Here is a 22,108-nt window from a genome sequence, read left to right as displayed (position 1 = left end):
TTAAACTGGAAGTTACAGGTGGAAAATAATTTAGCAGCTCAGTGTATACACAGCATTCTCATTTAAAGGGCAACTGAGTTCCTTTCAAGTCTGTTTAGATAACATCAGGTTCATTCATCCATTCAATAAATATTTATTGTACTACTGAATATGAGACACTGTGTGCATAAAAAGAGGAAGAGAAGTATAAGCTACAGTCTCTCCCCTTGAGGAGTGCACAGTCCAGCAGTGGAGACATAGGACTGTACGGGCAGTTCTAAGGGTATGATGTCCCTCTGCTGATGAATGGCAGGCTTACCCAGTGCAAACACCTGCTGCCAGGGTGGGAGGCTGGAGCTCTTTCTGTCCAAGGCTGAGCATGTGAGGCCAGGACAAGCACCAAGAGAGAGTGCCATGGATCTGAGCTGGACAATAGGCCTTCAAAGCAAAAAGAGCTCGAGACGCCTATTAAAGGCCAAACGAGCAAAGACACACCAGGAAATGAATCAAGGACTCGAGATTCAAAATGGGCCATAAAAAAGAATGAGATCGTGCTGTTGGCATCAACACGGATGGACCCAGAGGGTATCATGTTAAGTGAAAGAAGTCAGAGAAAGATAGATAGCACATGATTTCACTTCTATGTGGGACACATATAACACAAACAAAACTGAAACACACTCTTAAACACACAGAACTGGTGGTTGCCAGAGAGGAGGGAAGTTGGGAGACACAGGTAAAGGGGATTAAGAGGTACAAACATCCAGGGGCACCTGGGTGGCTCAGTCAGTTAAGCGTCTGGACTTTGGCTCAGGTCATGATCCCTCCGCTGGCGAGTTCGAGCCCTGCATCGCAGAGCCCGCTTTGGAGCCTCCTCTCTCTGCCCCTCCCCCACTCTCTCTGTCTTTGTCTCTCTCTCAAAAATAAATCAACATAACAAAAGAGGTACAAACGTCCGGTCATGAAAGTACAGCCTAGGGAATAGAGTCAATAATACTGTCGGGTGACAGATGGGGACTACGCTTACCAGGGTGAACCCTGAGTCACGTACCCAGTTGTCAGCTCGCTATGGTGGTACACCTGAAACTAACATAATGTTGTATGTCAACCATACTTCAAAAAAACAGAATCCATTGGAAAGCTGTAAAAAATGGGCTGTCAAGCTGCTTCTCAAAGGTGTCCTCAGAGAACACCTACAAGGAGAATAAACACCTACAAGCAGTTCGAGGGCAAAGTCCCCAAGGGAACAATCTTCTTTGATGTCTTCATGTTTTACCTTAAAAAATAAATGCCATGGGGCGCCTGGGTGGCGCAGTCGGTTAAGCGTCCGGCTTCAGCCAGGTCACGATCTCGCGGTCCGTGAGTTCGAGCCCCGCGTCAGGCTCTGGGCCGATGGCTCGGAGCCTGGAGCCTGTTTCCGATTCTGTGTCTCCCTCTCTCTCTGCCCCTCCCCCGTTCATGCTCTGTCTCTCTCTGTCCCAAAAATAAATAAAAAATGTTGAAAAAAAAATTTTTTAAAAATAAATGCCAGTGTTATACTTTGCTCTCCACCCACCAAGATGTGCAGATTCCCGCAGCTCGTGGAACACCACCGGGTCCCAGTTACGGTCTGCAGTTGAAAATGCACTGGCCAGCGGGAGGAGCGGCTGGCCCATTACAGAAGGCAAAGGGCTTAGCTTTTTCAGTCAGGCTTTTGAATGGCCCCAGCTACACTTTCTAGGAGTACATCTATAGTGTCTGTGACTGAACTGACAAAACAGACAAAATCAAGAGGATGTGTGATAAATGCCTTGGATGTTGTGTAAATGACAAGTGTTCAGGAATTGGGAGGAAGAGATTTTTTTAATGTTTATTTCTTTCAGAGAGAGAGAGAGAGAATATGAATCTCAAGCAGGTTCCACAACATCATCCCAGAGCCCTATGTGGGGCTTGAACTCACAGACTGCAAAATCATGACCTGAGCCAAAATCAAGAGTCAGACACTTAGCTGACTGAGCCAACCAGGTGCCCTGAAAGGAAGAGATCATTTTAAACTGAGAGGATTATGGCCAGTTTCACGAAGACGGTGAGATGTGAGGTGGTCAGTTAAAGATGACCAGCGTTTCCACGGGCACTTTTGGGAAGAGAAAAGAGTTGGAAAAGCATTGAACCAAGTCTAAAGGCAGAGAAAAACACAATGGGCAATGGTAAATAAGCTAACTTGGAGTTAAGGCACTGAGTGGGTAGAGTGAACAACAGAAGGGCCTTGGATGCTTTTACTTTATCCTGCAAATGACAGGAAGTCAACAAAGGTTTTCCATGAAACAGTGATACGTAACAAAGCTGAAGTTCCTCGACCAATTCAAAGAGTGGGCCTGCTTCTTTCTCCCCGAATGTTCTTATATCACAGAAAATAAAATTTTATAATAAATATAACGTGGCTGCCCAACTGAATATTCCTTGGATAAGTAATTCTAGCCATCATGAAGTGAGTAGGTCAGAAGCCACCACTCTAAGCAATGTTCAAGAGTAACTGAGCCAAAGAGTTAAAATCCCAAATACAAGGGAGAGGTCTTGTGAATCAACGAGGAAGACAAATACTAAGAATAAAAAACAAGGCAAAGGACACGAACATGTAATTCACAAGAGAAATAGTTTAAATTCCTTTATCTCCATAATTATTAGTATAATGGAAATTAAATACTGTGAAATTATTTGTCTATTAATTTGGCAAAGGCTATAGATTCATAAAACCCATTTTTTTTGGTGAAGGGATAGAGTTACAGTCACTCTCATATGCCGTTGGTAGGGACCTTTTTCTGGAGGGAAGTTCAGCAATTCAGCTTCCAGGAATTTATCCTACAGAGACATCCCAACAAGCACCAAGGACACAAGTACAAGGCTATTCAATGCAGCAGCATCCTACTGGTGAAACGCTGGGAACAGTCCAAACATTTATCAGTGGAGTACTAGATAAATGAATCATGGCATGTTGGTATAATGAAATTATGGTGTATGTTTACGTACCTATAAAGAATGAAATAACCCTTTTATAGTCATTTAGAGGTTACTTGCCAGACAAACTGTAAACTCATGATGGCTGACATCACAGTGACTTCCTTCACTACTTTACAACTGGGGTCTACTGCCTGCCTCAAAGTAGCCACTCGATTCTTGTGGAATAAATGGGGACTCAGTTATGTAAAAAAGTTACAAAGCCTTATATTACATAGCACGATCCCATATTTCTTCCATTGTAATACACACACACACACCCCCCTCTATTGTTAACAATGGTTGTTACTGGAGAGTATGAAAGGGACAGGATGCTTTCCTTTTTACTTTATACCTCATTTGCACCTTTATAAATTTTAACTTTAAGAGTGGTTCTGAGGGGGAACTGGGCGGCGCAGTCCGTTAAGCGTCTGCCTCTTGATTTCAGCTCAGGACACGGTCTCATGATTGTGAGATGGAGCCCCCTCGCTGGGTTCTGTGCTGGGGGTGGAGCCTGCTTGGAATTCTCTCTCTCTCTCTCTCTCTCTCCCTCTCTCTGCCCCTCCCCTGCGTTCGCTCGTGCTCTCTCTCTCTCTCTCTCTCTCAAAAAATAAATAAATAAAACTTAAAAAAAAAATTATTATTTTTTGGATGAAAAAGATGACCTAAAAGAATTATGTACAATGTTCTCCCTGTGGCACTGGACGCAAAAACATCTTCTGTAATGTCACCCAGGAAAGACGAAGTTGGACGGGAACGAGTGATAGATAGGTGGCTAGGGAGAGCAGTGACAGCAAGTCAAAGGAAAGACGGTGCTGGGTGTGGTCTGTTTTGCAACCCTTGGTGTACAGGCCTAAGATTACCTTCTGTTGAAGCTCATAGAAGCCGTGCATTTTTTGTTTTTATTATTTTGTTTATTTATTTATTTTTTATGTTTTTATTCTTTAAGTTTATTTATTTATTTCAGTAATCTCTATACCTGACGCGGGGTTCCAGCTCATGAGCCCCGAGATCAACAGTCCCGTGCTCTTCCGACTGAGCCAGCCAGGCACCCCAAGCCGTGTGTTTTTTTTAAAAAGTAATTTGGCAGCAGGCAGGGGTAAAAGTGTTACAGCCACCATTTACAGAGCACTCACTGTGTACCAGGCCCTCTGGCAAACGCTCTGCCAATTTTTAATCCTGATAACAAACTAAGAGGTTCAAATGCTGCTGAACACATTCCACCCAGGAGGAAACAGGGACTTTGAGACTGGAGAGTTACACCAGGTGGGTCGGGCTCCAAGGTCCTCGAGCTACTCTCCGGAGGCGCTCAAGGAACGGGCTGACGGGCAGGACGGAGGCCATTCACACAACAGTCCAGCTGCGTGGTATCCAGGAAGCGGTCAGGACACACACTCCGTGCTGTCTGAACCAGCTGGCATCTTAACCACCCAGCTATGTTAACACACGTGGTAGAAACAGTGAAATCACGGCCCCAAACGATCCGCGGATTCCAACTTAGTTGCGCTGTTTCTAACTAATAAGGCTCAGATATTTCTTTTTACTTTGGCAGCATGGTTCACGTGAATCCTGTTAGTTCTACCAAAGCCACATATCAACACTTAGAAGACATGAAGTAAGAATTTATTTACGTTCATGATTCTGTGAAACATATAGCAAAAGTCTTCGAATGCCGGTAATTCACATAGGTAAAATACAAGACTGTAGGTTAAGAGCAGCTCCCATATGCCTCTGGTAGTATAGCCAACGTCTTGCCTTCATTCAGTAAGAGAGAAAATGTTCATAACTCACTGCCTGGAAAGAGACGATCCTTCTCGTTATAACTTGAAATGCTGACCCTCTGCTCTCCTGCACAGAAAACTTCTAGAAGAATGCTATACAGAGGTGCAAATCTCCCCTAACTGAGCTGTTAATTTGCATATCTACATCTTGGATCAGCTAAGTATGAACTTGATTAAGTACTCGCTGTATTACATTTCTTCAGCCATTTAAAATTTTTAAATATTCCAAGTTAAGGGCGCCTGGGTGGCTCAGGTGGTTGAGCGTCCGACTCTCGATTTCGGCTCAGGTCATGATCTCATGGTTCGTGGGATCGAGCCCCATGTCAGGGATTGGGATTCTCTCTGTCTCTCTCTGCCCCTCCCCTATTCGTGCTCTCTCTCTCTCAAAATAAATACATTTAAAAATACATTCCAAGTTAAATATACATGCCATTGTACGGTTTCATCTTCAATGTAAATAGTGTTACTGACAATGAAGAATGGGTCACATTCATAGCACCTTTTTCTTCCAAGGATTTCAGGGAACTCTGATAACTCTGGGTCCAAAAGCACTTAGAGACTGGCAGTCTTTCCTGAGTCAGACTAAAGACAACTCTCTAGGGGTAAGACAAACGCAGCTTAGGTCAATGGGTTCCAAACTTTTTTGACCATAGTTCACAGCAAGAAATATATTTTTCATGACGATTTCACACACACACACACACACACACACGTATACTACATATATAACTAAAAAGTTTCACGAATTTATCCTTCCTGCATGCAATGCATTCTGACATTTTCTTTTCCACTCTGTCTTTGTTATTATTATTATTATTACCACTATTGCTCATGCGGGTGACAATCTGCTAAATTGATCTCCTGACCCATTTACAGGTCACAACCACTGGTGTGAAAAGCACTGCCTTAAATGTCGAACGTTTTCAGGATGCTGCCCGAACAGCCTTCTCACTCCCCACACACCTTCTGGGTCCCCCGATCCTCTCTCCTGGCCCCAGTGACCATCTGTATGTGAGGACTCCAGCCCTGATCCCACTTCAGGGCTCCAGACCCACATACCCAATAGCCCCACTTGCGCATTTCAAAAGCAACCTTAGTATCATGTCCCCAAACTGTATTTAATGATGACCATCCCTGAGCCTTACTAACAGCATCCACCCTGCTGTACAAGCCAGAAAGTTGGGGCTCCTCTCTCTCCTCGCCCTCCCAAAGCCAATTAATCATAGAGTCCTGATTATTGTGACTTCCAAATCACTTCTGAACCCTCTCATTTCTCTCCACACCCACCGCCCGCCCCCCGCTTCCATTATCACTTGATGGGGCTACTGCCAAAAGCCTCCAGTGTTGCGCCCCTCCCTCCAAACCCTCTTCACCCCGAAGCCAGGGCGATCTCCAAACACACAAACCTCATCACGTGACACAGCTCCGTGGAATGCCAACCACCTCTGATGCAGCCCGGCTCTGCATCTGGCCTTCCTTGCCCACTTCTCCACCTTAGCCCTTGCCATGTTCCCTACTCCCCCCACCCCCCTTATTCTAAACTGGTGGCTCTTGGGTGCGGCTGCATGCACATTAGACAACTTTCTAAAAGGACCAGTGCCCAGGCCTCACTTCAGGACAATTAAATACCAACCCAGCTGGTGGGTGTAATGGAAAGCCAGAGGCCCTCTGCTTTAGCTGGAAGGAAAGTCTGGAAGCACTCACTTCCTGGCCTTCATACCTCCTCAGCCCCATCTCCTACTGAAATGTCATCTCCTCAAGGATCATAGTCCCTAACCCCCCCGGGCCTGGTGAGGCCCCTCTTTATGTTCCCATAGAACCCTTCATCCCCCTGGTCGCTACCTCCTGAGCTTTAAAATCTCTTAGCCTGGCCCTAATGGCTACTCGATAAAGACCTACAAAACAAATACAAGAATTCAGTAAATTCTAAGCATCAGTTATGCCAAGAAGTTGGGATAGGCCGAAAAAACACTACAGTTGAGGAAGGCTGAAAAAACACTACTGACGATGGGTAAGACGTAAACCAAATCTGTGACATCCTGGAAAGAGATTCTCGTTTCCATGGTGTAGGGCTGGCAAACAGAGGCAAACACTTGGTGCCTAAATTCAATCGTGCCTTCTTCTGAAAAGCTTTCCCAAAGGCACATATCTCATCCTCGTCGTCTTCCTAGCTCACCAGAGATGATAGGCAGCGACTCATTTCCCCCATTTAGCAAAGGATGAGAGTAAGTTGCTTGCCCACATGACCAAAGTAGACCAGAGGAAGACGAATCAGCTCTGGGCCCGTCTGTGTTGCTCAAGGCCCCAGGCTCTCTCCTGTAGAGTGATTAAGGCAAACACACCTGCAACAACTCCTTTCCAACCGTATTTCACACAAGGCTTATTAAGGGACCCATTAAAGTCTTGCTGGTAATTGAAAAAATTATATATGTGCAATGAGAATGAGTTAACGTTAACAGAAGAACCTTAACTTTTGCATCTCCTGACTTTTTAACTTTTAGCTTGTACCTTAACCTTGCATTTTTGTGGGGTTCTTTACATTTTCTCTGGAGGTGTAAAGTCATATTTGAGATATAATTCCATTAGCCATACAAGCAACTTCAGAGGCTATTATGTGGCATCAACTTTTTCTGTAAAAATAAATTGTTAAGGATATTATTCCTGGAACAGAATAAATTCTTGGAATTACTGAGTAACTTATGTACCGTACCACTGTTCCAAGAACACATTACTTATTTTATCATGACAAAGTAAAGTTATTAATCTTCCGGCTTCCATTTCAACAATGAGAAATGCCGTGAGATGTACAGACACCTGCATTACATTTCAGTTCAACTTTATATCATCCATAAACATCTCTGTGTTGGACACCTCATCCAAACAAATGCTCACAGAACACTCCATGTACCATTCGATTTTATGAAACTATAAAAGTTCCTTGCTGTTAATTACAGAGACAAATGTCTCATCACACATTTGGTTACCAGATCGCATAATTAGTTTTCTCCATTAACCTTTCAGATATAAAATTTGATTTCTGAGTAAAAAAAACATTGTAAAACCCTTGCAGTTCAAATGGTATAGTATATTTGTACGTGCTTGAAAAAAAATGCAAAACTAAGAAAACAATTTTATGGATTCTTATTTACAAGGATACTCTTTGTCTGCAATGCTGAAAGGAAATCTGTCTAAACTTCTTAATGATTTTAAAATATATGATCGAGTATGCATGTAAGAAGCTGTCCTTTGCATAGAAAGGAGGCTCAGGAACCTGGCCGTGAATGGATGTGCTCGCTCTGGGTATGGTGATGTGGCTGGCTGGGTCCACCCCAGCCCCTCGTTTCTGCCCCTTCACAAGGGCATCTGGGAGACAGCTGGGGAGGGAAGGGCGTCCAGCCTATAGCAATGCAATCGTTTTTCTCGGCTCAAAGCTAACTGACCCCACAACTGTGGACTGCAGAAGACGGTGCTGTAACTCACATGTGTAGGGGGCATTTCTGATGGTCACAATGGCTGGGGGGGGGGGGGTTGCTCCTGACATCCATGTACATTTGTGCCGCCCACACTCAGACCTCTTGTAACATGTGGGACAGTCCTGCACAAGAAGACGGTCTCCCCTCAACAAACTGTCCCGCTCACATCAGATGATAACTACACTTTTAACATGTTCCAAACATGGGACTCCTTCATTTATTCAGAAATAGTTGTTGTGAATCTACTCCGTGTCAGGTACCGGGCACCAGGAACACGGTGAATGGAGCCTTTCCTGCAGGAATTCAAGATGAGACTTGAGCAATGAAGGCTCAAACAGCCCGGGTGGCAAACACTGTTCCCGGCAGAGCCCAGAAGGGCAGACGCCAGGCCCATGTGCGGCCGTATCCAGAGATGCCCGCACAGCGCGGTGTTATATGCAAGGCCCTGGAGGCCAGGGGCTGGAATACACACAAAGGCACAGTGGTGCATCCTCTTTTGGGGTTAAACTTGAAGAGGGGGACCTGCCATTAACCTAATAAAAAAGAAAAAAAAACAAATGAAAAATATAGCTTCGATAGTCAGTGCTGACAAATTTTACGCCTGGTATGTGAGGTCCAGTTAGGTACGAAGAAGATTGTGTAAATGTTCACCCTTTGAAGCCAGGGCAGGACTCAGAGGTAAAAGAGTTGGGTAATAAAGTTTCAAAATGGCTGATTCCACCACTTTATTTATTGCTTTAAAAAAAAATTTTTTTTAGTGTTTATTTTTGAGAGAGAGAGAGAGAGAGAGAGAGAGAGACAGAGCATGAGTGGGAGAGAGGCAGAGAGAGAGGGAGACACAGAATCCGAAGCAGGCTCCAGGCTCTGAGCTGTCAGCACAGAGCCCGACGTGGGGCTCAAACTCAGAGACTACAAGATCATGACCTGAGCCGAAGTCGGACACTCAACCGAGTGAGCCACCCAGGCGCCCCCACTTTATTTTGAATTTAAAGTGGACATCTTATTCACTCCCTGAGCATGTACTTATGTGACCATCGTGGGGCTGGACAGTGGGGACACAGAGATGATTCTCAGGGAGTTGACACCCCAGTGTGGGGAGAGAGAGAGAGAGAGAAAGAGAGAAGGAGAGAGAGAGAAAGAGAGAAGGAGAGAGAGAGAAAGAGAGAAGGAGAGAGAGAGAGAGAGAGAAAGAGAGAGAGAGAAAAGCAAACTGGCTTTGCTGTGATAGCACCCAGCCCTGGATGCTGTGGAAGGAGAAGTGAGGGGAATCAGGGAAGGCTGCCTGGAGGAAGCTGCATCAACTTGGGAGTCTTCAGGGATAAGAGAGAGCCACGGACAGAAGAGGGAGGATGGTCCAAGTGTGAAATTCCAAGCAGAGGAGGTGGTATGTGCAGCCACCCGGGTGACTAAGTGCTTGGCCTCAAAGGCAAGGACAGAATCCTGCTGCACGGACGAAAGTGGTGTGGCGTGGCCGAAGCCTGGGAGGTGGAAGGAAAGCCTCAGCCGCGAGCCCCGAGGAGGCAGGTGGCAGTTCGTGCAAAGTCTCATCCATCAGGCCTAGGAGTCTCAGTCCTAACTAGGAAGCCACAGACGGTGAAGAGGTTCAGGCAGGCAGGCCCTGGAGCCACACGGGGCCCCTGGGCGAATCCCTGCCGGCGTGGGAGTCTGCTCCCTCCTGGCCCACCACCCCCTGCTTCTGCACGCACATTCCAGTCTAGGTGGCGTTCTCTCCAGTAATCTGTGACTTGTAAGAATAACAGAGTTGCTTTGTAAATGTCCTAGGTCTATTTTTAACTTGGAGATGCAAAACACACTGTTCCAAAATCTTTATTTTATCTTATAGATAGCCATGTTATTCTCTTCCAAAAGTAAAAATCCATATTCCCATGGGAACCAGAGAGGCTAAATTGTTAATACATCTCCTTAGAGTCTGTCCTTCGTGGAGGGTTTTTTGTTTTTTGTTTTTTGTTTTTGTTTTTTTTTTAATGATTTGGTCATGATCAGAGTAGGAACAGCAAACCATCAAAACGTATCACGCATTTCGCTCACTCCTGAACCACACCAAGTCTTGATGGGAAACGGAAAGAGGCAACTTTTTCTCAAGACACGGGCCTAGGGGAGCAGGCCCGGCTTGAGTGTTCCCTCATAGCGGGACAAGCCTGCTGCTGAATGCACAGCTTGCTATTTTTCTGAAACTTAGGTCGGTAAACTTGCTTCCCACAGAGCTGGACAACCAGACCTGCCAAAGTCAGTTGATAAGCAGGTCAATACTATCTCAAGCGCCTCTAGAAAGCTGTGCCCACATTACGGCACAATACAGAGCCAGCAGAGCATATACTATTTTTCAGTTTTGGTTTTTAACATGTCGCTGGCTTTCCTAGGTGAGGTCCTCTCCTTTTTGGTCTTTTCTAGATGTGAAGGAAAACAAAAAGATTTCAAGTTCTATCTCACACATCAACATCAGAAGTCCCAAGTTTCCGTGCTGCTTTAATGTATGATAAAAGATTCTTCTGGTTAAATGAGGAATATTTTAGTTTGGCTCGCTAAATGTCTCCAAAATCTCAACAGTGTGGTGTGTGTATATATATTTTAAAGTTTACTTATTTCTTTTGAATAAATAAGAGAGAGAAAGAGAGCATGAGCAAACATGAGCGGAGGAGGGGCAGAGAGAGGGAAAGAGAGAATCCCAAGCAGGCTCCTTGCTGTCAGCACAGAGCTCGACTCAGGGCTCGATCTCACAAACCATGAGATCACGACCTGAGCCAATATCAAGAGTCGGATGCTTAACCGACTCTTGGCGCCCCCACAGTGATATATTTTAAAGCAAGTCTTCAGAGTTCTGTACGACATTGTCCAACATACTCACACGTTTAGATACTTGAGTACCTGTCATCTGGGTTCCTATTATGAACACAACACCGTGCTGGGTGCTTCAGAGGATACAAAAAAGAATCCAGGTCACCCTTGCTCTGTCATCTTACAATTTACATGAGGAGAGACAGTGCGAATAAACAACCACAATTCAGTGTGGTAACTGTTCAGGTTTGGGGGCGACAGGGGTGTCTGCAGGTTGACCTGGAGCGCCATAAAGCCGTGTACAAAACGAGTATTAGGCAGTACGTGGCAAATGCTAGATGACGTTATTATTTAGTGCTAAGGTGTTCAGAAGAATAGAACTTCTATTTCAGGAGAAGGGGATAATAAAAATAAGAATACACCATTTTCTACTCTGAAAAAGTGTTTTATCATATAGGATTTCCAAGATGCTGAAGGGGAGCCTGCTGGGGAAGCCAGGGCCAACATTCCTATTCAACTATGGAAGAGAAAGAAAGCCTCTCAAGAGTTTCGTGCAAGGTGCTATTAACCGTTAGCCTGAGATTCAAACCAAGGTTTTCTGACTTCAAACCTGAGTTCTCTCTATTGTGCTATACGAACTGAGAAGGCCTCCAGGCCTAGGTAATGTTGGAATTGGGCTTCAGAAACTGATAGGCGATAGGCTGGTGATAGATGGGGTCTGGAAACGGGCTAACATGTGGGAGGGCCTGGAAGGGAAGGCATGGTGAAGAGCCCACACACAGACAGGGAAAGGCACCCCAGGAAGTTAATGCTAAGAGACCAGTCTGACGCAGGCCAAAGTTTTCAGTAGGAAGAAGAGGGAGAAAAGACTGGAAAGGTGAGCTAGAAGCAGAGAGCGAACAGCAGAAGGAGGAGGCGAGGGGCCCCGGCTTTCTCAGAGACCACACCACAGAGCAGAAATACCGCGGGAGCCGGGTCCATGGCCAAGCTCTCGTCTGCGAACTCTCTGACCTTGAGCAAACTGACATTTCCAAAGGCCTGTATTTTTCATTTAAAAATGGAAATAGCAATACTTCTCCAGTTTGGGAAAGTGCCCAGCGTACAGCAGATGTTCAACCAAGTTTACTTCCTTTCTTCCCAAGCGGGTCCCAGGCTCTGCCCACCCCTCCCTTCTACCGACGGTGCCCCCTCTCATGTCTTGAGCCCCACTCTGTCGGTGGGGGGGGGGGCGGCGGGGAGAGGATGAGCAGTCACACACTAAGATGAGCCCGTGTGGGCAGAACGGCACAGGTAGGCAGAACCGCAGGCAGCCCCCACGTGGTGAGAGAGGGCAGAGCTGGACATCAGGAACCCGGGTTTTAAAGCACGCTCAACTACTAACTACGGTATAACCTCGCGTGAGTCACTTTCACCTCCGAGCTCGGCTTCCTGTCTGAATGACGGATGGAGCACCTGCCTCACACTGTGGTTGTGATGTTGGCTAAATGACCAATCCAAGAGTGTGACGGGCCTGACTGCAGATGCCTCCCGAACTTTAGGCAGCGAGTAGCATCGAAGCGGTCTACCGCTGCACCTATGGGTACAGAAGCACACTCACACATGCGCTCATATTCAAGGGAGCCGTCGGTGGTCAAGAGCCTCAGAGGCTCTCTCGGCTTTGACTTTGCTTGGATTTGTGAAGCCGTTTGTGCACCTACAGGATAAGGATAAGCAGATCTACTTTTAGTGCTGTAGGAAGCCTTAGAAACCACTTATACGTGGTGGCAAGGGCACCCCAAAAGCTGTGTGGAGTCCCGCAGACGTGGGGCATGTTGCATGGTGCCCTGCGATTACACGCCAAGTTCTTAGCATAGTGCCCTGCACGCAGCAGCCTCTCCAAAAATGATACCTGCTGTTATCGGCTCTATTTCTAACCCCAAGAAACACTCAGGTCCGCTGGGCCCTTCATTTCATTTGAGGTTGTTTCTCACTCATGCAACTCTAGCCACAGGTGAGGTAAACATCGGGGCCCCCCTCCCTGTTGGAAAGAAACAGGACCCAGGTGGGACCCAGGCCGCCCCCCCCCCCCCGTTTTACACATGCACCTGCTCACTTCTCCAGGGCTCTAACGACTCCCATTGTCATTAGAGGCTAACTCCCTAACCTGGAAAAGTGGGTAGGGATTGTTCGAGTGTGTCACCTTTGAAAAGACTGGGGACCCTGGTGGGGGCAGCTGTTATCAACAAAGTCACTGAAAAAAAGATTTAAAAATTCAGAGATCTCGGGGGCATCTGGGTGGCTCGGTCGGTTAAGTGTCTGACTTGATTTTGGCTCAGGTCATGATCTCACAGTTCATGAGTTTGAGCCCCGTGTCGGGCTCTGTGCTGTGAGCTTGGAATTCTGTCCCTCTCTCTCTGCCCCTCCCCTGCTTGCTCACTCTCTCTCTCTCTCAAAATAAATAAAATAAACATTTAAAAAATTCAGAGATCTTGACCGTGCTCATCTGGCATGGCTACTATACCCCGTGGTTCATCTTCTGAAAGCTGTATAACTTAGTGTCAAAAGGAACAAGAACAAGAACAACAACAACAGCAACAACAAACAACAAAGAAAAGAACCAGAAGAGGACCAAGAGGGCCAGGGCCTGACCCCATAATTGGAGCTCAATAAATATTTGTTGAATGAATAAATGAAAGAGAGTGAACACCTGAAAAACAGACATGTTTCAAATTTATATATTATAATGGTAAATCCAAAAGAAAATCCAATGTATAAAAAGAGATTTCATTAAATGTTTCCTTTAAAGCTATGAGTAATAAACTCACTGTCTCATTAAAATACTTGCTAAAAGTGCTTTGCTACCAGCTAAGGTCTCCTGATAATCGTTGAATTGTCTGGCCCAACACGACAGAGGGAAATCTTTGGACAGAAGACGTGGGTTTCTGCCAGGTTCCACTATTTATGAGCAAGTCACTTCACTCTGGGCCTCAGTTCCCTCCTCTAGGTAATGGGAGTTAAGAACATGTGCCCCAGTGACCTCACAGGACTACTGTAAAAACCACAGGATGACAGATGTGAAAACACTTTTTAAACTACATGTGTGACCTTCACTTAACGTCTGGGTCTTGTGACACTTAGCCCCTTCTTCACCTCCCCTCTGCCTATCCAAATCTTCCCCAAGTTCAAGGTCCAGCCCTTCCAGAGCTCTCCACTTGACCTTGCGTTTGATCCGTCCCTTCCAACGCTGCTTTTGCTCGTTGCCCTCACGGATCACATTTGTCAATGAATCATCGTTCACACAGAGAGGCATGTGGTGGGGTGTTTCCAGCACATGGAGATGTGCACTGGGATCCCGGCTATGGCACTTGCTACTTGAGAGGCCTCTGACAGGCTATCAAACACCTAAGTCTCCTGTACAAAACAGGGATGATAACGACTCTGGCAGATATGCCGTGAGAAGTAAATGAGAAAATTCATGTGAGGTACTCAACACAACACTGGTGCATGCACCAAGTGTCCAAACTGTTATTATTATTGAATACTGCTCCTTGATGGTGTTCTCAATTTGTCCTATCTCCCCAGATGTCTTGGTCCTATCCATTTCCCACCCCTGTTCCAGAAAAGTGCTGAGTGCACAGTATTTTCTTAAAAAAGACATCTGTTGGACTGATTAAAACGAGTTGCTGTTCCTCTCCAAACAGGTGCTCAAATTTTTATTGTAGGCCCACCGCAGCCAGCTGGGCCACATCAATGTCCACAGGGCAAAATACCCTCGTCTGGCCCTATTATCACATTGATACTGTGTGTGTGAGTCGCAAAGCACTCAGCCAAGCCATTCACACCAGTGAGCTACCCTGCCTCACTCGTGGGCTTCCTTAGTCAACAGCCTGAATATATTCCAGGGAAAGAGATTTCATGTGGGAACTCTGCCAAAACTTGGAGCGCTCCCCTTCCCGGAGATATGAACTTTAATCTTATAGGTGCAGATAGCCCTAGGGATTATACCTACGTCTGAACACAGAAAATCCTACACAGCATCTCGGGGCCACGTTTTAGGACTGCATTATAGGTGAAACAGTTCTTCTGCTGTCCTGCTAACAAACTCCCTTGGGGGTCAGAAACTTCACACAGAAATCTGCACCCTAGCGAGTAGTGTTATGGATAGACTCTAGCAATTTACAAAAACAAACATGATATAAAGCTATGTTTTGAGAGGAGTACCTACAAACTCCTAATGCCTATGTCTTATAACATCATCAACAACCAAATTCTTAAGTTCATAAGCTGTCGGTAACTATTTCCAATCGCTCTCATTTGCTTTTCCACTTTTTAAAAAAAAATGGACCCAGAGATCACAAAATAAAATTGGTCTTTGGGAACCATATCACACTTTTCCCAGGATGAGCGAAAGATTGAGAAGTCACCCAGGTACACGTTTCCACTGTTCAAACTTTTGTCACTTGATGTCTGAGGCCTTCTTGCCCGGTAACTTGGAAAGCTGATCCCCACCCTGGTGTTTCGCTGATGTTCTCTTATCTTCCTGGACTCGAGCTGGGAAAAATGAAAGCAGCGATGTCTGCCCCCTTCAAGAGCGTACAGTTTACCGAATTCTGACCACTCGCATCTTCCTCTTCTTCATCCCCCACTTTCTCACACCCAGAATTACTGTTTTCCAAATACACAGCACAAAGGGGGAAAAAGGCCTGCTTTGTTGGACATTAACTGAACCAAGGACATGATGTTACATTTTGACGATAAATGTAGATTTTCTACTAATAGGCAAACTCCTCATTTCAAATGGCTAAGTCGAGTGGTACTTAGATACAGAATTCCAACCAATAAGGTTAGGGAATGGAAAGTACAGAATTCCAACTCATTAAGTTTAAGGAACTACAGAGAGTACAATCCAAGAATATTCTCCTTCTGGGTCACAGCATTTCACTTGACTATTAACTTTTTGGTTTTTAGTCCTCTTAACAGTGAACAGGTGGTGAGTGTAGTTGCTGGCCTCAGTAATATTCTCCCCTAGGATGGAAAGATCTAGGCACCTTCAGTGGCTGCATATGTAAGACGTGCTGATACTCCCCTCCTATTTTACCTCCATCAAGTATCCATTTGATTTCTCAGTCCTTTGGCAACCCACCCTTTCTCTTCCTCAAAGCAAAAAAAGAGAGATCTCAGTGACAGAATACTACGCCATCTGGCTTTCACGTTGTTCGGCCTTTCAGTACCCCTCACACTGGGTCTGAACAGCAATCCTACTTCCTTCCGCTCTCAATTCTCACCAGAGGTCTGGCAAGTCTGGCCTCGGCTTTTCATCACTCTCGCCCCGACGGTCTCCCACTTTCTGCTCCCTTCTTGTGCGGCACCCGCTCTCAACCTACTTCTGGGGTGGTGAAGGTGTTCGCGATGGGCAAGGCTGAAGCCACAAGCCACCATTTGCTCTCCGCTCTTACTTAAGGGGGACTGCACTGTTAGTGGCAAAATCTGAAGTTGTTTAATTTTTGGTTCGTGGTCTGCAACTGACAAGCCGCACACGCCAGGTCCTTCACGTATGGTATCTGTAGCAAACGCTGCACTTGGAAAGAGTGGCAATGTTTTGGACTACCTACTCATTCACCAGGCGGCTACACTCGTCCGATGGGTCTCACAGGCGCTGCTTTGGCTCCGTTTGACCCTGAGGTGAGCTGGCAATGAGGACGGCAAAGACAAAGCATGGCTAGTCTCTCTGACCAAAAACATTGGTGTGAAATGCCCACAAATCCAGGAAGGGGAGAGCTGGAGCTATCAAGAGGTGGTTGGGCGGACAATCGCACTTTGATGTTCCTTCCGCTTTTTTGACTGTAGATTTAATTTAATTTTGTCATGGCAGGATTAGCAACCAGGCCACAGAGGTGAAGGGACATTATAATAAGACAGCATATTAATCCTCTATCCCACCCAAGGCAGAAGCAAAACCAAACAAATAGCGGCTTCCTGGAAATTGAATTTCTGTTATCCAGATGTCAAAGATGTAATACCCCAATTACACAAACTATTGCCAGTGAAGCATGCCAGCGAATATGCAATGGAAATGGGGTGAGCACAGAGCGACAAAACTGCTCAGTCAGCATCTGGCTCTGGGAGTGAGCGATAATTAGCACTGTGTGTAGACACTAATAAACATTTATGTCTGAAATTACAACTTTTAGCAATGTTAATAAGGGATATATTGGCAATCTGTAAAATAAAAGGTCTTGAAAAGAATGTCATACATTAAGCAATGGCAGACATTTCCCGTTCTGGCACAATCTTTTTTTTTTTTTTTTCCCTTCCCCCTAATTGCAAATGGCCACACTGTTTTGCTGAGAAATTAATTGACATAGGAACCTACCTAAATAAATGGGTTGTGTCTCTTTGGCCTCCCCATTAACATCGTTGCTGAATTCTGAGATCTTATATACCTCATGGTGATAATCTGGGATGAGAAAACAACCAAAAATTACAATTCTAATGACGAGCAAGATATGAATAAGCAATAAAGACTAGACTCTCGTTATAGAGAAGATGTATAATCTATACTTTAATTTATAAACATAATTTCCAAGAACTCGGTTAGTCACGGAATTCATAGTCTTTAGTAATCTCTAAAACTTTGCTTACTCTGAAAAAGTACGCAAACTTGACCTATTACTTTGACTTTAGAAAACGGCTTTGCTGATCACATAGTTTTCCCAGTAAATTTGGCCCACAGATGCCAATTACTAGGCCTCTTTTCTTTCAAATGACAAGCATGTTTATAAGGAAAAGAAAAACCTTGCCCAATCATAGGCCGGGAGGGCGGGGGTGATTCCAAAATTATCTCCACAACCCATTTCCATGAGTACAGTATATCAACAGCATGCTTCAGGGTAACCCGACACTCTGTTTTCTCAGTTTACCCAGAAAAATACCAGCCTTTAAGCAGCTTACAGGAAAGCACACACGAAAAAACTGATTTGTTATTTCAAACATAGTATAGCTTAGATAAGAAAGCAAGATTCTCATCTTTCACACAAGTGAATCTTTTGCATTCAGCTATGGCACTTTAATATGCAATAGTTTATTTTCTAAAAATGCACCTGCAGAGCAGAGAGAAAAATCAGACCCATAATTTAAAGAAAGAAAAAAAAAAGGAAAAAGAAAAACTTGCTTCGTCAGGCAAACTTTAAAATACCATACGTTAAGAGCTTCTTTCTTTTCTACAGAGGTTCCTGTACTTGCCAATGGTCTATTTCTGAAAAGTAGGATCGTCTAGGTAAGAAAATAGAGGTTCCTTCTTAAAAGCTATTCCTTTTTTGTTTTGTTTTCTTTGGTGGCTTGAGACCTGACAGGACAAGGTCTACAAAACCACTCTCACTTTTCAGATAGAGTAGTTAAGTTCCCTGAGGTCATAAATAAGGAAAGCAGCCTACCTTCCCGAATGAATCAACAGACCAACAGGCCGGTCACATATGGAGATTTTTAAAGTACAAATGACTGAGTAATCAACACGGAAACAGAGGGACGAGCCAAATATTTTGAATACGTAAAACTATGCCAGGCCTCTTTCATGAAGCAGTATCCGAACTAAATCAGGGAAAACAGGTATGAGGCGATCTTCAAAATGTCCACAATCAAACCATTTTCAGGCTTGCCGAAAACAGGCTTTATTGAATCTACATCATAGGTAGCTCAGCTTAGCTTGAAAAGCTCTGTTACTTGGAATTGCCCTCTAATGTTCATCAGCTCACATGTGACTTCCCCAGGTTGGTCGCCTTGCTCTCTCTACTCTGATGCCAGTGCTCTCTCTACTCTGATGCCAGTGCTAGATAAAACAACAGAGGAAAAAGGGGACAGGTTCTGTGGTTTGCTTTTGACCTCAAGTTGATTCAAAGAAGATTATTTAAGCAAGGTGGTTCTCAACTCAATATCGGGACCCGGGACATTAGGACGAAAAAAGTCACCTGCCTCTAATTTAAGGCGACACAATGCATTCGGATAGACATATTTTTATGTCCGCTCTTAAGTTCTCAGCGTTTTTTAAAAAGTCCTATCAGGAAAATGAAGGCTCTGACAAGTAACCGAACACAGACAAGACGACTCAACTTTCCCCTTCCCCCATAAAACATTCCTAAGCCCGAACACCGTGATGTACACCTGTTAAATCGCCAGGAACCGGCTGGATTTTTTTTTTTTTAAGGATACTTTTCTGACCGATAAGTGATCTATTCCAAAACACCTTTCCAACCCAAATAACGTCTCTAGAAAAGACGCCGGAGGTCAGCAATTCTCATTTTGGGCTCGTGCACCTCATGAGCTTCTTTCTGGTTCTTAACAGAACCACCACCTTTTTTGCTTCTGTTTGGGGGGAAAAAAAGCAAACCCACAACCATTGGTCGGGATTCGTGTGTGCACGGCCTGACGGAGCGGCAGCTCTCCCCCACCCCCCAACCTAGCCACAGGAGTGGAATACCAAAGAAGGCTCTCGGCTCCCCAAGTGTCATTGTTTGCTAATTTCCTGATGAGCCCTCCGACTTGTTTACGCTGAATAGCATCCTGCCTCCCCCCCGCACAACTTTGCCCGCCGCGCGGCGTGTGCGGCCGCGGCCCCCCCTCCACCGCGGGAGGGGACTCGGGGGTCCCGGAAGCCCGGACCCCCGGAGTGGGACGCGCGGCCGCGGCGCGGGGCGGCGGGCCGGGCGCGGGGCTGTTTACGCAGCGCCAAGTCCTCCCTCCGCCGCCCGCACGCCCCCCGCCCGGCCCGGCGCGGCCCGCCGCTTACCTCGGCTCACCAGTTTGAAGCTCTGGGATTTCCTGCTCCTCTTCCTCTCGGAGAACTCCATGGTGCTGGCAGGAGGCAGGAGGCAGGGGCTGCGGCCGGGGGGCGGCCGGCGGGCGGAGGGAGCGGCGGCCGAGGCGGCGGCGGCGGCGGCGGCGGCGCTGGCTCTTGTCACCCGGCAGCGGGAGCGCCAGGACCAAGGTCCGCGTCTTGAATCCGCAGGGGGAGGCAGAGGCAAGGGAAAAACCACCTCGAGCCCACTCGGGGGCTGCGGCTCGCGGGGTCGGCAGGAGGCGCTTTCCCGGGAGAAGTTGCCCCCGCCTGGCCGCCGCCGCCGCCCGGTCCCCTCAGCACGCCCCCCGACCCCTTCTCATTCCCGGGCTCTGTGCTTCGCGCAGCCGGAGCCGAACTTTCCGTTGGGGAGCGAGTTGGGGGCGGGGAGGGCGCGGCGCGGCGGGCCGGGTGCTGCCGGCGCCCTGCGCGCTGGCCGCGGGCCGGCCTGGGCGCTGCTCCGGACGCGGCGGCGGCGGCGGCGGCGGCGGCGGCGAGCGCGGCCCCGGGGACGCGGCGGGCGGGCCGAGGGCGGCGGCGGCGGCGGCGGGGTGCGAGCCGGGTCGGGGCGCTGACCGCCCCCGCGGGAGGAGGGGCGCCGGGGAGGAGGCGGCGCCGCCGGGACCCCGGGGCCACCTGCTGGTGGAGCGCGGCCGCCGCCATCCCCGGGGGCCCCGGCCGCCGCCACCCACCGGCCTGGCCGCGCGGCGCCCCGAGGAGGAGCCGGAGGCCGCGGCGCAGCGCCCTCGGCCCGGCCGGCCGGCCGGCCTTCCCGCGGGGACGGCGGGCCCTGCCTGGCACGGGGGGTCGGGGGGTCGGGGCGTCGGGGCGCCGCTGTTCGGGGCCCGGCTCTCGGCCCCGAGCTCGTCTGCCTCTCGCCGCCGCCGCCCCCCCGGGGCCGAGCTTGCTGTGCGGGGTGTCGGGGACCCTCCGGCGAGCCCACTCCTTGCCTTGAGATCCAGGAGGTCGGAGAGCCACACTCATGGGCTCTATGCAAGTTTTAGGAAACACACACACACACACACACACACACACACACACACACACACACACGCATACACAACTTACCCCTCTGCGCTCTGCAAGGAAACGGAGAGATCTGAGAATTTACCGGTGAGAAGAGTACAGGAGAGAGTGAGCTTCAATTCTTTACATCAGTACAAAGGGGTTTGTAGGAAGATCCGGAGTTATATTCAAGGAGACAACTTGGAATGTGGGGCTTGGAGAGGGTGGACGGAGTGAGGGGCGCAACGTCAGTGGGTGCTTGTGCCTCTGCTGACTCTTAGGCAAGGAATGGTCAAGGCAGGTGCAGGGGACTCTGCGACTTGGTGTAATCGTGCCAAAATAATCGACAGCAACAGAATGCTTTTATTACTTTTATATAATCTTCTCTGGGGAGCTAAGAGCACGCCATTTCTTTCTCACAACATCCTTAGGGTGGGAATGCAAGAGAATTTTACACCACGTGGGAATGGCGGTACAGGACTGCGATCTGACGTCCTTGAAGGTGCCTCACCAAACTGATGGTTCCTAGACCTAAATAAAAAGAGAATAGAGAAACGGACGACCCATCCAGCACCGTGGCAAATGCAGATGGCCCCAAAAGAGTGGAGAGGAGTATGAGAAAAGGGTATGTTGCTAAATATGACAAGTTTCACCCTGGGGTCTCTCTCAGATAAGGAGACAGCCATCTGGGTCCACTCTTATTTAGCTGGGATACACAGAATAGGACAACTTGGAGGAAGGGAGAAGTTGGAGGCAGCTAGCATACACACACCAGGAAACAAAACCAAGGCACAAGGTCATTAATTTAGTGGAAGCAGGGCCTGGTACACATTCTGAGGTCTTAGGTGGTATGCATCAAGTGAGGGAGCTGGTTATACCTGGCCAGGTTCAAGGAGAAATATTCATGCAGTTCACCAAAGTAAACTCTTAAACAGAAGTTCTTAACCTATTTTGGTCACTGCCTCCTTGGAGATTATGTTCAAAGCTCAGGGTCCTTTTCCCAGAGAATATGTGTAGGACAAACAAAATTTTGTGGAGTTTTCTTGGAGTACTTGGACCCATTGGAGCTCCAAAAGGTGGCAAAAGAGGTTAAAGTGATAACAGGGATTAAATCAACTGTGCTATTTGGTTCTCTTCCATTTTCCCCCTCCTCTTTCTTTCTTTACAACAGGCAGTAGGAGCACCTGGGTGGCTGAGTCTGTTAAGTGTCTGACTTTGGCTCAGGTCATGATCTCATGGGCTGTGGGTTCGAGCCCCACAGCAGGCTCTGTGCTGACAGCTAGGAGCCTGGA

General features: G+C 47.2%; 1 protein-coding gene and 1 long non-coding RNA gene across 10 annotated transcripts in view; one reads left to right on the top strand and one right to left on the bottom strand.

Annotated features, from left to right (window-relative positions):
• BEND7 (BEN domain containing 7) overlaps positions 1-19,897 on the bottom strand; it is an 82,779-nt gene extending 62,882 nt beyond the window's left edge. For 7 of the 8 annotated variants that reach the window (XM_058682180.1, XM_058682183.1, XM_058682178.1 and 4 more), the window contains exons 1-2: positions 19,764-19,897; positions 17,355-17,438 (exon numbers count right to left, since the gene is read on the bottom strand). In XM_058682180.1, the coding sequence (XP_058538163.1) occupies positions 17,355-17,438; positions 19,764-19,824 (145 nt within the window). In that variant the 5' untranslated portion in view covers positions 19,825-19,897. The remainder of the gene's footprint in view (positions 1-17,354; positions 17,439-19,763) is intronic. The other variant, XM_058682182.1, reaches the window with a different exon arrangement.
• Positions 19,820-22,108, top strand: part of LOC131483770 (uncharacterized) — a 50,906-nt gene continuing 48,617 nt past the window's right edge. For both annotated transcript variants that reach the window (XR_009247900.1, XR_009247899.1), the window contains exons 1-2: positions 19,820-19,961; positions 21,248-21,441. This is a non-coding gene — a long non-coding RNA (uncharacterized LOC131483770). The remainder of the gene's footprint in view (positions 19,962-21,247; positions 21,442-22,108) is intronic.

The sequence above is a fragment of the Neofelis nebulosa genome, chromosome 8, assembly GCF_028018385.1.
Source record: "Neofelis nebulosa isolate mNeoNeb1 chromosome 8, mNeoNeb1.pri, whole genome shotgun sequence".
NCBI classification, from domain to species: Eukaryota; Metazoa; Chordata; class Mammalia; order Carnivora; family Felidae; genus Neofelis; species Neofelis nebulosa.
The sequence above is the reverse complement of the archived record's forward strand: the minus strand, read 5'-3'. Positions and strand labels throughout refer to the sequence as shown.